The sequence below is a fragment of the Caretta caretta genome, chromosome 2, assembly GCF_965140235.1.
Source record: "Caretta caretta isolate rCarCar2 chromosome 2, rCarCar1.hap1, whole genome shotgun sequence".
Lineage (NCBI taxonomy): Eukaryota > Metazoa > Chordata > Testudines > Cheloniidae > Caretta > Caretta caretta.
The window spans coordinates 24,688,675-24,706,568 of record NC_134207.1 but is presented as its reverse complement, the minus strand read 5'-3'; the positions used below and the strand labels follow the sequence as shown (position 1 = coordinate 24,706,568).

General features: G+C 42.3%; 2 protein-coding genes across 7 annotated transcripts in view; one reads left to right on the top strand and one right to left on the bottom strand.

Moving 5' to 3' along the window:
- Positions 1-6,802, bottom strand: part of MRPL13 (mitochondrial ribosomal protein L13) — a 46,249-nt gene extending 39,447 nt beyond the window's left edge. Inside the window, exons 1-2 of one of the 2 annotated variants that reach the window (XM_048841574.2) lie at positions 6,681-6,802; positions 5,321-5,444 (exon numbers count right to left, since the gene is read on the bottom strand). In XM_048841574.2, the coding sequence (XP_048697531.1) occupies positions 5,321-5,444; positions 6,681-6,707 (151 nt within the window). In that variant the 5' untranslated portion in view covers positions 6,708-6,802. Of the gene's footprint in view, positions 1-5,320; positions 5,445-6,303; positions 6,442-6,680 lie in introns of those variants that run through there. The other variant, XM_048841576.2, reaches the window with a different exon arrangement.
- Positions 6,706-17,894, top strand: part of MTBP (MDM2 binding protein) — a 62,044-nt gene continuing 50,855 nt past the window's right edge. For 4 of the 5 annotated variants that reach the window (XM_048841567.2, XM_048841571.2, XM_048841569.2 and 1 more), the window contains exons 1-4: positions 6,706-6,931; positions 8,251-8,331; positions 11,805-11,878; positions 11,978-12,129. In XM_048841567.2, coding sequence (XP_048697524.2) covers positions 6,706-6,931; positions 8,251-8,331; positions 11,805-11,878; positions 11,978-12,129 — 533 coding nt within the window. Of the gene's footprint in view, positions 6,932-8,246; positions 8,332-9,662; positions 9,772-11,804; positions 11,879-11,977; positions 12,130-17,894 lie in introns of those variants that run through there. The other variant, XM_048841572.2, reaches the window with a different exon arrangement.

Sequence of the window (17,894 nt, the reverse complement as noted above, 5' to 3'; positions counted from 1 at the left end):
GATTCTGTTTTGTTTAAATGGCTGATGAAATAAGTTGTGCTGAATGGAATGGATATTCCTGTTTTTATGTCTTTTTGTAACTTAAGGTTTTGCCTAGAGGGATTCTCTATGTTTTGAATCTGATTACCCTGTAAGGTATTTACCATCCTGATTCTACAGAGGTGATTCTTTTACTTTTTCTTCAATTAAAACTCTTCTTTTAAGAACCTGATTGCTTTTCACTGTTCTTAAGATCCAAGGGTTTGGGTCTGTGTTCACCTATGCAAATTGGTGAGGATTTTTATCAAGCCTTCCCCACGAAAAGGGGTGTAGGGTTTGGGAGGATTTTGGGGGGGAAGACTTTTCCAGGAGGGCTCTTTCCCTCTTATATATTTGTTAGATGCTTGGTGGTGGCAGCAATAAAGGGCAAAAAGTAAAATAGTTTGTACCTTGGGGAAGTTTTAACCTAAGCTGGTAAAAATAAGCGTAGGGGTTTTTTCATGCAGGTCCCCACATCTGTACCCTAGAGTTCAGAGTGGGGAAGGAACCTTGACAGTGATTACTTTGGCAGGCACCATTGCTGTAAACAGGATAGTGGCATATGGTTCCAGGTGACTTCGGGATGCTACAGCAGCTGTGCTTTCTCTGCATTTGTTACCTTAAGGAGTGAGATATCAGCTAAAAATCACCACCTCCTGTGGAAAATGGTGCCGTTATTCAGTGCCAGTGCACTATACTCAGTTTCATGCAACCGAGCAACTCCCTCCTTGTTTTCCTCACCCCTGGCAGGTCATACTCACAATGGCTTGAGCTGAGAGTGGCAGTGGGCACAAGCACTCCAAAGCAGAAGTGTCAATAAACACAAACACTTCAGGAGAGCAACAGAAAGGGGGTGGACAGGAAGTTCTGAATCTTAAATTTCGCTTTCCATTCCTACTATACTGACAATAGTACCTCTGTGTGTTTTATCTGTAGCTGAGGCTGATGCAGCCTTGAGGGATTCCCCCTGCACACCAGCGGAATGACTGACCCATATAAGGAAGAGGAAAAAAAGAGGACGCGGAAGGACATGTTCTGTGAGATCCTGCAAGCCAGTGCTGCATCAGACCTTGAACAGAGGACCTGGAGGGTGAATATTGCAGACCGAAAGGAGAAGGAAAGTGCAACAGGAGAAAGACGCAGGAAAAGGAGAGGGAGATGCACCAGGAAAGGCAGCCAACTCAGATGCTGCAGACTCTTGTGGATCTCCAGGTTCAACAATCCAGGGCTCAACGCCCTTTGCCCTCTGTGGAGAACTGAAGCACAGCGCCTCCCTATACCTCCCTCAGCTTTCCTCATGGCCTGCACACCTACTCCTACCCATGTAAACCAGGGAAAGGCCTGGACAACCACAGCTTCACTTACACTGATCTGTGAGAGCCTCGGCTGATGTATGTGTAGCTACAAAGGACATCAATGTTCCTTCCTCTTCTTTACTAAGGTTCCTAAATTTTTTTAAGTTAAAGCTGAAGAACTTAAGTGTTTTTTTTTTTTGAGCTGTTTTCATAAGTGAAAGTTTTGTTTTGAAAGTTATTCATCTTTATTAGTTTACAACACATGGTGTATAATGCCTGCTGGCAGTGAAAGTAGTGGTCTGGTATACTCACAACCAATAGGATCAGTGCCAAACAGTGTAGTCATAACTGTACAGGAAGCATCCCAGCTTGCACTGTCAAGTGATATATGCACAGATATGCAGCAAGCACGACAATTCTGAAACAAGACCCAAACTGCGACACCAGGTTGAGCACAGTACACTACAGCACATTCCTGGGGCTCACTGCTTTTTCAAAGCCTCTCTAAGGCACACAGCTCATCTGATAGCTGTTCAAACTCAGCAGACAGCCATTCTACCTTCACACCCACAGCAAAGTTTCCCCCTTTGTTTCACAAATATTATGCAGGACACAACAGGCAGCTATAACCATTGAGATATTTTTTGCACTGAGATCCAATCTGGTGAGTAAACACCACCAGCATCCTTTCAATCTACCAAAAGCACATTCAACTGTCATTTGTGTCAGCTGAGCCTGTATTTGAATCTTTCCTTGGTTCTATCAAGATGGCTCGGGTACAGGTTCAAGAGACAGGGTAGGCAGGATCCCTATTAGCATTTCAAGATCGCCAATGGTAATCCATGGTCAGAAAAGAAGGCTCCTTCTTGTAGCTTTCTGAAGAGTACTGTGTCCTTAAATATGCAAGCAGCATGCACCTTTCCTGACCAACCAGTGAAGCATCACCGGTGATCCATCAGAGCTTGCATAACCATGTAAAAATAGCCCTGTTGATGTACTCTGTAGCAAGGTGCTCTGGAGCCAAAATAAGGATGTGCGTCACATCTATTGCTCCACCTCAGCTTGGGAACCGCACAGCTGCAAAGCCATCCACTATGTTCTGCACATTGCTGAGAGTCTCAGTTCTGCGTAGCAGAAGACTATTAATGGTCCTGTACACTTGCATGGTAATGGCCCCCACAGTGGATTTTCCCACTCCAAAATGAATTCCCACTGACTGGTAGTAATCTGACATAACAAATTTCCACAGTGTGATTGTCACTTGCTTCTCCACTGTTAGCGTAGGTCTCAGTTTGGGGTCCCTGTATTAGATGGCTATGGCAAGTTCAGCACACAGATCCAAGGAACGTGGCCTTATGCATCTGAAAGTTCTGCAGTCACTGCTTGTCATCCCAAACCTGCATTACGATGGGATCCCTCCGGTTAGTGCTCATTTCTCGGTCCCAGAAGTGGCACTCCACCATTTCCAGCTACTCCATAAATGCCACCAACAACCTTGAATTGGTTCTCGCTATGTCCCACAGCAAACTGATCACCAGAAAACTGTGCTCCTTGTGGTTCTTCTTGCAGCTTTGCAAATACCAGAGGATTGTGTGTATTGCGATTGAAACGCCCATGACAATAGTGCAGAGTGGTACAGGCTCCATACTTCTGTCAGAGATGTCAGACAGTGACAAGTCCCGTGCAGGTTTGTGGGAAATTGAAAATAGGTGCAAAAATTATGGGATAGATATGATATTATGGGATGGAGAACACTGCATTATGGGAAGCTGACCCCTTGCTCCCAGTCACCCTTGCATGAGTCTTTTCTCGCCAACCATGCTTTGCCAAAACTACGCAAAAGACAATGTGCTCAACAGTGGCAGGCTGCACACTGGGATACTTACCCAGGGTACATTGCACTGTGCATCAACACAAGCGCTCCTGGTAAGTACAAGCAGCGCCAATGCAAGGAGCCAAATACGTACACGCACAAGCGATATACTAACTGTGGTGGATGTCAGGGTGGTTAAGCACTGGAATAAATTGCCTAGGGAGGTTGTGGAATCTCCATCACTGGAGATTTTTAAGAGCAGGTTAGACAAACACCTGTCAGGATGGTCTAGATTATACTTAGTCCTGCCATAAATGCAGAGGACTGGACTAGATGATCTCTCAAGGTCCCTTCCAGTCCTATGATTCTATGTATGCCAATGAAACTTGCATCAGCAAAACTTTGTAGACATGGCCTAATGCATGTATCTATACTATGCCAAGAGTCCTAGACCATTGTGATGTCAAATGTGACTCAACCAATCACCACCCCATCTACAGCTAATTTGCATACAACAATTTCATTGGTTGTAAAAGGAAGACTGCAAACTCCAGTATACCCTCCATTTGCCATCCATACAACTCAAGACAATCCCCAAAACACGTAGCCCATCAATGCCCTCACACCCTCGTTTGGCACCTGCAGAAATCCACACAACTCTCCCAGAACTACACACAAATCGACCCAACCAGCACACACAACAAAAACCACAAACATCACTCAGAAGCCTAGCATTTCTGTTCAGTCAGTGTGAAGCGATGGAAACAGGTATAAGCATGGTTTTTTGTTTACAATATCACCAGATTCGCAGTCTGTTACTATCCAGCTATTTTCTGCTTTTTTTACACACAACTTTACAAATCATACCCATGCAACAGCACAGGCTTGCAGCTACTAGTAAATTTATAATTAGGAATATATTTTAAACGTTCCACTGGAGTGGGATAAAAAAGTAAAACTTGATACACATCTGTTTAAAAAAAAAGCAAAAGCAAGTAAGAACAAAAATACTGTCTACATTAGCTCTAATTCTTCAAGTTGCTCCACATGGGCAGATCCTCTCATTGCCTGTGCAATGCCTCAATGAAGGCAATGGGAACCTTCACATAGGTGTAGGGGTTTACCCACATGGGCTCTTTGCAGAATTGGATCCTCAGACTGCACAGCATCAAGGACCTGATACAAAATCCACTGAATTCAGTAAGAGTCTCTCCATAAACTTCAGGCCCTTTGTGAAAGGCAGCTGACTGGTGACTTCAGGTGTGCCAAAATAAATATAAATTAGATTTTTAATTATATTAAGAAATGTTTTTTCTGCTGGAAGATTCAGTGGTTTAAAAGTCAAAAAGCTCCAAAGAGCATTGGTGCTCTGCCTTAGCCCACCTCTCTTCAACGAATCACATACTGGCAAAGCTCCAGACTTATCCTCATGCAGAGAGGATTGTCATTGATGGAATTGGCTTAGCATGTTAGACTCCGCTCTCCTCTTCCATTCTTTCACAGCTGACTGGCATTTGCTTCCATACATGATGCACAGTGTAGGGAATATTACTATTATTATCTGTTTTACAGAAGTTGCTCAGAGGCCTCAAACCAGATTCATGACTCCATTATGCTAGATGCAGTACAAACACACAGGAAGATACAAAATCCCTACCCAGAGAAGCTTACAGATAAACATAGTTAGGCCAGGGACCATGTGTTTATACACCATCTAGAAAAATGAGACCTATAAGTAGGGTGATCAGATGACAAGAACAAAATATTGGGACACATGGGGGGGGGGGGGGGGCAGCCACAGGCTTGCCGCCCCAAGCAAAAAAAAAAAAAAAAAGCCGGAGTGCTGCCGAAGCAAAATATCAGGACAAATGGCATCCCGACCATACATCAGTCGGGACATGGGACAAACAACTAAATATCGGGATGTCTGGTCATCCTACCTATAAGTGCTACTGCAACGTAATTGTTCAGCATTAAATAATACACAGCCTAGCTTTATACGGAAGAATAGTTCAGTGACATAAAGCCTCAGGGAGAAAAAAAATGAAGGTGGGGACAAAATGGTGAGTCTTAAAGTTTGTAAAGAATACAGAAAACACAAAAACTTAAAAAAAATATGATTAATCAAATTGAAAGGAAAGGAAACTTACAAGCAAAGGAAATCAAGCTTTCCTCAGTTTACTACAATACTTACTTAGTGCATGATACATAGGTTTATGCTTCCCCTGAAGTCTGATTACACTCACAGCTGCAAGTTTTCCGGGTGGTTGCATCTTTCCATCTATGAGATACCAGGCTCTGGCAAAGGTAGCCCATTGCTAAAGAAGATTGACAAAGTTGTAGTTAATGTAGTAAAATAAATACACTCAGCCTAAATAACTCCACAAAACCACAATCATGTTACGTATTTACAAGAAAATACATTAGATATTTTAGAGATTAACTACCATGATTTTTAACCAATATATAAATTAATTTTTAGGAAAAAAACTTTAATCACTGTTTCTAAATACTGTACAAACATTAATGTCCAATTATATTTCCCCAAGATTTTAAGAAAGGGTGGGGGAAACTGTAAAGTGCTGTATAAATTATGTTCAATAGTGATAATGCTATGAGGAAATAGCTAGACGTCTTTTCCACTTTCTGGTATTGTTTTCAAAATCTACATGTCCTCTTATAAATTATTGCTAACTAACAAGATAATAAGAGTTATAGGCCATCATAATTCTGATTGCTTTCTTTACTTTCATCGGGGGTGGGGGCTGGGAGAGGGGGGGACGGACACAATTCTAAATGGAAGAATTACAGCTCTAATCCTGCAAGCACTTCATTAGTGAAGAGCAGGATCAGCAGGAATAGTTCGGTTGACTTCCATCGGTTGACTCTACGCCTGCAAACATTTACACACTTTACTTAATCCTGCAGACACTTAGGCACCACCTACTGCACACATTTATGCAGAAGCTTAATTTTACTACTGTCCCAAGAGAGGTGCCCGATTGTTGGCAGAATCCCGGCCGAAGCGTTTGCAAGATTGAAGCCTACGTTTGTTCCTTCCTTTCTGTACCTGCCCTGTTACTTGCTGCCCTACAAAATTAGCTGCCCCACGTGGGCACGATGAGCTTTACTCCTCTCTCCAGGGAGGGGAAATACAGCAACGCGTGGAGGCTTTACCTGCAGGGAAAACTGCTAGGGAAATGCAGAGAGCCCTTCCCTTCCCTGCTCTGCAGCCCACGGCCTGCCGCCCTCCACAGGCCAGACTCATCCCCGGGAAGCGCCCCGGCCTGGAGGCCGCAGCCGGCTCTTGCGCCGTAGGGCAGGGACAACACAGCTCCTGGGGAGAGGGCCCCGCTCCCCGCCCCGCAGAGGCACCAGTCCCCGCAGAGGTGGAAAGGGAGGCACCAGGCCGAGGGCACGCAGCCAGTGAGGGGCGCAGCCCGCGCTCTCCCCTCCCCCGCTGAGAGGAGCCGCCTCAGCGGCCGGCCCGTGGGCTCCCGCGTCCCCTCACCCGGCGAGGAGCCCTGCCCGGGGCCGCGGAGGGGCCCGCTCACCTGGGCCGCCTTGGTGTAGCTAGCCATGGCGGACGAGCGGCGCGCCGGGGGAGCGGGTTCGCTGCCGGACCCGGCCCCGACTCCCGGCGGCGGCGGGAAGCGGAAGCGTTGGAGGCGGGAGAGGCCGGCGCTGGCTGCTGAGCGTCCCCCCGGGCGGAGGCGCCCGGCCGCGGCTATGGACCGGTACCTGCTGTTCGTGAGCTGGGAGGAGCGGCGAGCCCCGCGGGCCGGCGGCGCTGAGCGCGTAGCAGGTGCCGGCGAGCGGGAATCGCGGGTGGCCAGAGAGCCCCGGGGCCAGGAGCTCGCATCCCGCGGTGTCGTGCGCCGCCCGGTGCGGCTCCTCCAGGCACAGCCAGAGGGGCGTCTCTCGCCGGGGGCGGGCGCTGGTGCGGTGGGCCCCGAGTGGGTGAGCCGGCTGGGGGCCACAGGAGTCGGGGGAGGTCTGGGTACAACCAGCTGCAAGCGTTGGGGGGCGGGCGAAGGGGTGACCAGGACCCCCAGGCTCTGTGCGGGGCGACGCGTCCCTGAGAGGGGCCGTGGCATCACTTCCAGCGTTGTTCGCTGGGGTGGTCAAGACTTCGAGTCGTGGCTCGAGCGTTGTGCGTGTTTTCCCCTGCAGCGCGCATTCCTGGTGGGACGCGTCCCAGGTTTCGGGCAGGCTGAGTGTGGAGCAGTGGGCACACAAGTGCATTCATTCGCCACGCTGCCTTCCGCTCCAGGCCACCCCGGGAGCTCGGAACAGCTTGGTTTTGAGCCATCATCATTCCTTCCTAACGCTACCCTCTGCCGGGGGAGCTTGGGAACAATCCCACCGTGCAGCCGGCCAGCAAGGGAGAGGGGCGTGTTTCCTAGAGGATAAAAGAGACCTGCAAAATTGTGGCGTGAGATGTTTACATCGTGTGGTCATGTTTGCAGTGCACCGTCACACCGATGTATAGAGCGACAAATGAATTAATCTACAAATGAAAAAACAAAACCACAAAAAAGCTACTAAGTCACAAAGGGCCAGCTTCTGAGAGGTGCCCGCAACAGTTCTAGGCAACAGTTCTATGCTATCGCACATCTCAGAAGGAGGCCCTTTGTGACTTGGTAGCTTTTTTGTGGTTTTGTTTTTTCATTTGTAGATTAATTCATAGATTCTAAGGCCAGAAGGGAGCATTGTAATCGTCTAATCTGACCTCCTGTGTAACACAGTCCATAGAACTTCTCCAAAATAGTTTCTAGAGCAGATCTTTTAGAAAAACATCCAGTCTTGATTTAAAAATTGTCAGTAAGGGAGAATCCGCCCAGACCCTGGGTAAATTGTGGCAAGTTGAACTTTGTTATAGATGGGGAGGTGCAAGTTCCCATGATATTGCTCTTGTGAGTTCTCTTCCTGGCTGAATGTGTCACAACAAATTTCAGGCCTCAAAACAGGCTCTTCTTTGCATATCCTTTAAAGGCACCCTCTGCTAAACAGACGCTTGAGACTAACTGGATCTGCTGGGCTAACTAGCAAATTTTCTGGCGTTTGCAAGAAAGGAAGGAATTGTTTTTGTATTTTCTATTAATAGAAACTTGTTTTTTGCAGGTATAACTACTGCAAATGTTTATAACCTTCTGAAAGAAAATTGTAGAACCTTTATAAATGAGGATGTAAGCACATTCCCAGGTAAATATAGTGGCAAACAGCAATATAAGGCAAATGTAATTGTGGTTATTGTTGTTTAACCATGGCTTGAAAAATTATGTTCCCTGGGCAAATAGGAACGTTTGAATGAATGAATGTCATCACTCTCTGCAGAATCTGTGCTTTCATTTTTTTTTTTAAATCCACAATTAAAGTTTCTAGCCATTATATTTTTGAAGAAAATCTTCCAAATGTGAAACAAGTATAACCAATGCAGATTTAGCCAGAAAAAACTCCTGACAGCCACAGTGTCTGCTCCAGCTTGTGGCTTTCCCAAGCTACAACAGGTGTTTTCATTGCTGTTCAGAACAAGGCAGTACTGAAACTGACAAAAATAGAGTCACTTTCACTTTGCTGCTGCTTGGGAAATGGTGAAGTCTTCCCTTGACTCCCCTTGCGCAGGAAGTAGCCAGGTGATTGGGGGTAAAGTAAAATAGTAGAGACCTCCACCCATCTTTGCAGCCAGGAGGAGGAGTTGTTTCAGGGGTATGAGATGGAACAGAGAGGATTCTTTTTCTCTCTTCTAGCAATTGATTTAGGGGATTTAATGTGTTTTAGAAACCTTTGGGCAGGAAACTGAAATGAAAGCTAGGACCTTAAAACAATGTCCTGGGATAGCACTCTGACAGGAACCCCAGCATTTTCCTCGCCTTGCCCAGCAGCTTAATGGAGGGAAGGGGGAGCGGGCTGATTCAGACTTGGGCATTGCCATGGACAGTCACATTTCCTTCTCCCACCTATTTTCCATATTTTTCTCTGGCTAATAGGCTTAGTTCTCTAGATATTAGGCATCTGTAGAATTTCCAGGCCTTATGGATGAGTGTGGGCAGGAGAAAGAGGTGGAAGGACTGATGGGATAAGTTGAAAAGGAGAAGTAAAGTACATAGTGAGATTTTTGTTGTGAGACACTATATAGGGAAAATGAGAGAGAGGCAGACACAAAAGGTGGGTGGATGGAGAAAAGGGGAAATGGATGCAGAGGACAACTCAAGAAAAGATCATGATTTATCATAGGAAAGAAAGAAGAAAGCAACTGGAGTGAAGCTAGGAAGAGAAAGAGGGGATAACACATGCAAGAGAGTTGTAATAATTTCCAAAGAGCTTGTCAAACTGTCCAGCTGTCAGTATTTTCACTAACTAGTATTTGAGCAAATTCCAGTGAAACATGTTGAATAATATAGTCAAATTATTTTTCTGCTTTTTCAGTAAAACCAAGTTGTAAGCTACATCATAAAAAAGTATTAAATAGAACACTGACAATATTATAGTTAAATACAGTACACACTATCTGTTTTATTCCTTCACTTGAAAAGGTAAAGCTTGTCTGTGTGTGAAACAGTACTTTCTTGGGAGTCAGAGACTGTGGAAACAGCTTCCACCTGAAATAAGGACCATTGCAAACTTCACACCTTCTGCTCTAAGGCAAGGCTCATCTCTTTGATTTTGTTGTCTTTAACATAAATATATAGACACATACACTTAAAAAATAGCAAGCCCTACCACAAGGCATTCCACTACTCACACTTCTCTCAAGGGGAAATGATGAGAGAAGAAACAAAATGTGACAGATTTTATTCACATTTCTTAATCTACTACTGGAAGGTGCTCAAATACTATATGAATGAGCGTGGTATAAGAATCTGTATAGAATACAAGGTATGTGGCTTTGGGTAGTAGGAAATGTGGCCTCTCAGGTTTTTTTTATTTTGACTAGTAAGTGTCAGGTAAGCAAATGTTGTCCAAAAACTATATTAATCTACATGTTGTGTCTTGTTCCTAGCAGCCAGGGCACTGTGGTTTAGTGGCAGTAAAGTCAAATGGCAAGAATAGCAGACTGAGTTTTCTTCAGGTCTGCGGCTCGCTCATGGCAACTCTTTGTTCAGGTCATACCCATTGTGCCTTGGCTACGGACTGACTGTGAGGTGATGAGCTCCTTATCTCCCATGATCAGGCCCTTCATAATTATACTTGTGGTCCCAGGTTTTTTATTAATAATCATATTCTTTGTACCTTGGTTCATTTTAATGGATGTAATACGTGTAAAGCTTGCAGAGGCATTCAGAGCCTCAAGTAATGAACATTTGTAAAGTGCTTTGAGATCCTCTGATGAACTTGTACAAATTTCTAAGGTGCCTGTTCTGGTATTTTTTGACAATACCTGAAATTCACTATTTAATTTGAGTATTATATTACTGATTTACTTAATAATCAACCTATTAATCTCTGATAGCTGTTGCATTTATGTGTGACTTACATAGCACAATTGTGACCTTACTGAGTACCATGGCTATAGCTTTATGCGTAGGACAGGAATGACTGGATTTCAAAACAACTAAACAAAGTAATTTGTTAATTTTTACGCAAAAGGGTGAATTAATTACTTTACAAAATATAATTAACTGATCTGGATATGCTCTGTTTGTTTACGGCTAGCCCATTACCTCCAGTGGACAGCTGATTATGAGCCATGAGGAGGGATCCCGCTTTTAAGTTAAGCAGTTTGAGAGAGTTATCAGACTACTGAGCTGGCAATGTTATTTTCAGTTTTAGGGAAGTCACTGCAATGCTTGCTGATTTAGGGAAAACATTACTCTCTCATTCTATCAGCCATCTGAGCCATGCTGATGAGTGTTGTGATTCAGCTGAAGTATGTGCATAAATTGTGGGAGGGGATAATTGTGAAGAATCAAACTGAGAAATTCTCTTACATTATCCTTGGTACAACTAGAGGCTCACAAATGATTCAATGCCTGTGGCTTTAGTTGTGATACCAAAAGAAGACTAATGCGTAAGCAACAGTGGCATATTAAAAAGTACATGTTAAGCACGTTTTGCTACAAAACTAAGATGCAAATATGACCTTCCAATACTGGTAACTTTTACCATCTACAGATTCACCACCATTCAGTTTAGTGTGGCACGATTTGCAATTTTTATGCACGTCTTACCTATGCTACAATACAGCCACGTTGGGGGAACTGATTACAAGGCAGTTGCCCCCATTATTAATTGGTTTCAACCAGTCTGGAATGGAATCAATTTGTAGTGCAGACTGGACCTTCAACATATCTGTAGGCTAAAGCCCCAATATTCTGCACATACTACAAATTAGGACATTTGTTAGCACATTGGGGGTAACTGTGTTATAACCAGGTTACCTGACATGGTTGTATTTGTAACATAGGTCCTCAGATGACCAAAATAGAGCCTGCCCAGGACAGAGGGCAAATTATAGCCAAAAGAAAGCATCTTCGTTTAAAAAAAAAATGGCTGTAGTTACCTGAAAAGTTATATATGACTGGGTTAGAAATTTAAGTAACTCAAGCAGTAAAGTAAGGTCACAAGTAAAAATCTTAATTCAAAATCTTTGTAAGAAGGAAATGAAATTGAAATAGGAAGAATGGACGTGTATGGATCGCTTTTGATGTTTAAAAATTTGTTTTATTCCTCTTTAGCATGTTCCGTGGCCGGCGTTCCAGGTATGAGGAAATGGTATTTTGCAAATCAAGTTATATATGATTTTTATCAGGTAAGAAGAAACACAGTTCTGTAACTCTTTAGCTGACTGTGCAAATTTTGATTAACATAAATCAGCACTTTGACTAATACGTTCCTTTTGCTTTATTAGTTTTGTAGTTCTGACTGGGAGGAGATCAATTTCGATGTGAAAAAAGATGGAAGTGAAAACTCTCTTCAAACCAGTATAGAAGAATGCCTGAGTGCTATTCAGAGTTTTGAGGAGGAAGATAGCAGCAGCAGAGAGTCACTGTCACTGATTGAGTATGCTTATTAAATTTTTATTGAAACATGTAGTGATTCAGATACGATACAGAACAAGGGAACCAAGTGAACTAATTAGTTCTTTTGATGATAGTTTGTGTCCATTTTAATTAATCAGTAATCCCCGAAAACCTTTAAATCCAAAATTCAGTGTGGTTTTTACATGACTCTTTACTTTAAAATATCTTAGTTATTTTGTTATTCCATAAAAGTTATCTTACTAACCACTGAAATTTTTGTACAAAAAGAAATATTCTACTGCGAAAATGCAGGATATAATAAAGTTTACATGGAAACCTTGACTTGGTTTGGAAACAGCATGCATATTTTCTAGCCAGAGGCAGACCCTACTTTTTGGTGCTTAATTAACTGGCAGCCCAATATTGTGAGTGGTGCTCTTAAGTTTTATCTTGCTTCCTGTGAATACCCAGTGAATGAATTCTTTTTCATTAGTTCTAACTGCTGACTTAATTAAGATACTGAGACAGGCATGAAACATGTCCCCTTTTTGTTCTACATCAAGATGTTTGAATCAGTCAGTTAAACATAAATATAGGGGATTGATTTTTGTTCTCTGTTTTTTAAGAACTTTGACATCATTTCAAAGTATCACAAAGATGTTTGTTTATGTTTGCTAATCTGTCATTTTACTTCTAGCTGTTCAGTGACTAGAATACCTAATACTCTGCCTGTCTTGAATTATGTGTGTATGCACAGTTAAAATTTATATTATATTCTTATATTTTATTTCCTCAAAAAGGTCCATTGTAGTGACATGTTCCAGGATTTTCAAAGGAGCCTGAGGCAGTTAGGTGCTCAAATCTCACTGAAATGCTGTAGGAGTTGGGTGTCTAATATAACTGGTCAAAAAAAATTTTGAAACGTTTTCCACTGGAGAATGCAGATTGGTCCAAATCAAAACCATTTCATGGGAATGTGCTGATTTTGACAATTTTGTTTGTTTTGACTTTATTGATTTGATTAATTTAATTTTGGTTTTTATAATAATTATAAAATATTACATTTAATACTAGATATTGGTTTGATGTTATTGAATTCTTTTGTTGTTACCAAATTGAAATATTTGGAATTTTTGTTCCAAGGGAAATCTTGAATTTTGCCTTTTTGTTCCAATTCTGAACAAAAACAAATTTTGAAATGTCAGCATTTCTGACAGAACAGAAATTCCTGCTTCCAGTTAGTGCTCATGTATAACTACCTTAGGTCCCTCTGATAATCTCAGGTATAGCATACAATCTGTTAGAATTATGTTTAGTCTAAATCTCCTTTCATTTTATCATTTCAAGATAAAGTAAGTTTATGGAGAGAAAGGAGAGCAAACAAATGAGTAAAAGAAGTTTAAATGCATGTTGAAAACTGAAAAACCTATAAAATCAGCCATACTGGGTCAGACCAAAGGTCCATCTAGCTCAGCATCCTGTCTTCTGACAGTAGTCAATGCCAGATGCCCCAGAGGGAATGAACAGAACAGGTAATCATGAAGTGATCCATCTACTGTCGCCCATTCCCAGCTTCTGGCAAACAGAGGCTAGGGACACCATCCCTGTCCATCCTGGCCAATAGCCATTGATGAATTTATCTAGTTCTTTTTTGAACCCTGTTATAATCTTGGCCTCTACAGCACCCTCTGGCAAGGAGTTCCACAGGTTTACTGTGCATTGTGTGAAAAAATACTACTTTTTGTTTGTTTTAAACCTGCTGCCTATTCATTTCATTTGATGGTTCCTATTTCTTGTGTTATGAGAAGGAGTAAATAACCCTTCCTTATTTAATTTCTCTACACCAGTCATGATTTTATAGACCTCTATCATATCTCCCATTAGTCATCTCTTTTCTAAGATGAAAAGTCCCAGTCTTATTAATCTCTCCTCAAACGGCAGCCGTTCCTTACCCCTGATTATTTTTGTTGCCTTTATCTGAACATTTTCCAATTCCAATATATCTTTTTTGAGATGGGGCGACCACATCTGCATGCAGTATTCAAAGTGTGGGCGTACCATGGATTTATATAGAAGCAATATGATATTTTCTGTCTTATTATCCATCCCAGTGGTTCTCAAAGCCGGTACGCCGCTTGTTCAGGGAAAGCCCCTGGCGGGCCGGACCGGTTTGTTTATCTGCCACATCCGTAGGTTCGGCCGATTGCGGCTCCCACTGGCCGAACCTGTGGACGAGCAGGTAAACGAACCGGTCAGCCCGCCAGGGGCTTTCCCTGAACAAGCAGCAGCCTGGCTTTGAGAACCACTGATCTATCCCTTTCTTAATGATTCCCAACATTCTGTTCGCTTTTTTGACTGCTGCTGCACATTGAGTGGATGTTTTCAGAGAACTATCCACAGTGACTCCAAGATCTCTTTCTTGAGTGGTAACAGCTAATTTAGAACCCATCATTTTATATGTATAGTTGGGATTATGTTTTCCCATGTGCATTACTTTGCATTTATCAACATTGAATTTCATCTGCCATTTTGTTGCCCAGTCACCCAGTTTTGAGAGATCCTTTTGTAACTCTTCGCAGTCTGCCTAGGACTTACCTGTTTTGAGTATTGTATTATCCTCAAATTTTGCCACCTCACTGTTTACCCCTTTTTCCAGACCATTTATGAATATGTATAGTAGGACTGATCCCAGTACAGACTCTTGGGGAACACCACCATTTACCTCTCTCCATTCTGAAAACTGACCATTTATTCCTACCCTTTGTTTCCTATCTTTTAACCAGTTACCAATCCAGGAGAGGACCTTCCCTCTTATGCCATGACTGCTTACTTTGCTTAAGAGCCTTTGGTGATGGAGCTTGTCAAAGGCTTTTTGAAAATCTAAATACAGTATATCCACTAGATTCCCCCTTGTCCACATGCTTGTTGACCCCCTCAGAGAATTCTAGTAGATTGGTGAGGCATGATTTCCCTTTACAGAAACCATGTTGACTAATCCCCCAACAAATTATGTTCATCTATGTGTCTGACAGTTTTGTTCTTTACTATAGTTTCAACCAGTTTGCCTGGTACTGAAGTCAGGTTTACCGGCCTGGAATTGCTGGGGTCACCGCTGGAGCCCTTTTTAAAAATTGGTGTCACATCAGCTATTCTCCAGTCATTTGGTACAGAAGCTGATTTAAATGTTAGGTACAGTTAGTAGTCCTTCAATTTCACATTTGAGTTCCTTCAGAACTTTTGAGTGAATACCATCTGGTCCTGGTGACTTATTACTGTTTAGTTTATCAATTTGTTCCAAAACCTCCTCGAATGGCACCTCGACCCGGGACAGTGCCTCAGATTTGTCACCTAAAAAGAATGCCTCTGGTTTGGGAATCTCCCTCACATCCTCAACCATAAAGACTGATGCAAAGAATTCATTTAGTTTCTCTGCAATGGCCTTATCGTCCTTGAGTGCTCCTTTAGCATCTTGATCGTCCAATAGCCCCACTGGTTGTTTAGCAGGCTTCCTGCTTATCATGTACTTAAAAAACATTTTGCTCTTACTTTTTCAGTCTTTGGCTAGCTGTTCTTCAAATTCTTTTTTGGCCTTCCTAATTATATTTTTACTCTTCATTTGCCAGAGTTTATGCTCCTTCTATTTTCCTCACTAGGATTTAACTTCTCCTTTTTAAAGGATGCCTTTTTGTCTCACTGCTTCTTTTACTTTGTTGTTTAGCCATGGTGGCTCTTTTTTGATTCTCTTACTATGTTTTTTAATTTGGGATATGCATTTAAGTTGAGCCTCTATTATGGCGTCTTTAAAAAGTTTCCATGCAGCTTGCAGGGATTTTACTTTTGGTGCTGTGCATTTTAATTTCTGTTTAACCTCCTCATTTTTGTGTAGTTCCCCTTTCTGAAATTAAATGCTACAGTGTTGGGCTGCTGCGGTGTTTTCCCTGCCACAGGGATGTTAAATTTAATTATATTATGGTCATTATCACCAAGTGATCCAGCTATATTCACCTCTTGGACCTGATCCTGCGCTCCACTTAGGACACATCAAGAATTGCCTCTCCTCTTGTGGGTTCCAGGATTAGCTGCTCCAAGAAGCTGTCATTTAAGATGTCAAGATACTTTATCTCTGCATCCTGTCCTGAGGTGATATGTACCCAGTCAATATGAGGATAGTTGAAATCCCCCATTATTATTGAGTTTTTTATTTTAATAGCCTCTCTAATCTCCTTGACCATTTCACAGTTACTATCACCATTCTGGTCAGGTGGTCAGTAATATATCTCTACTTCTATCTTCTTATTATTCGAGCATGGAATTGCTATCCATAGAGATTCTATGGTACAGTTTGGTTCATTTAAGATTTTTACTTCATTTGACTCTGTGCTTTCTTTCACATGTAGTGCCACTCTCCCACCAGCACGACCTGTTCTGTCATTCTGATATATATTGTACCCTGTTATTACTGTGTCCCATTGATTATCCTCATTCCATCAAGTTTCTGTGATGCCTATTATTATCAATAATCCTCATTTAATACGAGGCACTCTAGTTCACCCATCTTATTATTTATTTAGACTTCTAGCATTGGTATATAAGCACTTTAAAAACTTGTTACTTTTTAGCTGTCTCCCATTACATGACATAATTGAATGAGACTTTTTTTCATTTGACTGTTTCTCACCAAATCATACCTGTATTTTATCTTCCATACTCTCCTGCTTACTAAGACATAGGGAATCTCCATTAGTAGATCCTTCCCTAAGGGATGTCTCTGTCCGAACCACATGCTTCTCTGTACCTGTTGGCTTTCCCTCAGCCCTTAGTTTAAAAACTATAAAATGTGCTAATGCATCATGGGGAAAAATTACCACTAGAAGAGCCAGTCAGTTATTCTCTGAAACATAGCATCTTTATAAAATAGATAGCAGTGTGTCTTCAAATATACTTTTAAAATCAGGCTTTTAGTTTTTGTATACTCACTTTTGTTATTCTGATGATAATCTACAAAAAATATTTCCAAGTAACACCAGTTTTAGGATCTTCTCTACAGCATTTTTGACTTTGCCAAAATGCTCTAATGTAGACCATTCTACCGCAGATGTAACCACCAAGCACTTGGGTAGGTGCCATGTGTCTACACTCACAACTTCTTCCAAGTGTGCACTGACATTCATACCACTGTTATTTCACTTACTCTGAGCAAAGATAAACACAGTTGCATCCTCCACTGTGTCCCTCTGCACCACTGTAATGCCAGCATTGCCAGAACATGCCAGTTGCAATAGTGCTACCCAGTGCTACTCCACAATGTTCTTGCCCACAGTTCAGTGACATCTCTGATAGGTCTCTTTCACTTGTCTACTCACACTCCATCCCCTCTATGTAGGCCAGATGAGGCAGTACTCATCTGGTCTTGGCTCTGCTTTTCACTTGCCTTTGCCATTTTCTCCTCCTCCTTGTTTTTAAAAGCACAGAGTCCTAATACAAGCAAAACTTCATGTTAGGTTTTCTCCTTTGGCTTTTCAGCAATGTATAATCTGCCTAATAAAGCCTTTGTATAATTGAAACATGTTAGAACTCCAACAATAAACTTTTCAAAGGGGAAGTGGTTATGCCTCCTGGGGAGCCTAGCGGGATCTCTTCCATCACAGCAGGGCTTACACCGCTCCCCTCACAACATCTTAGTGGAGATACAAAAGAGAAGGAGATGGTTAACCCAACAATAATAACTAGGGCCCTACCAAATGCATGGTACATTTTGGTCAATTTCATGGTGATAGGATTTCTAAAATAGTAAATTCCATGATT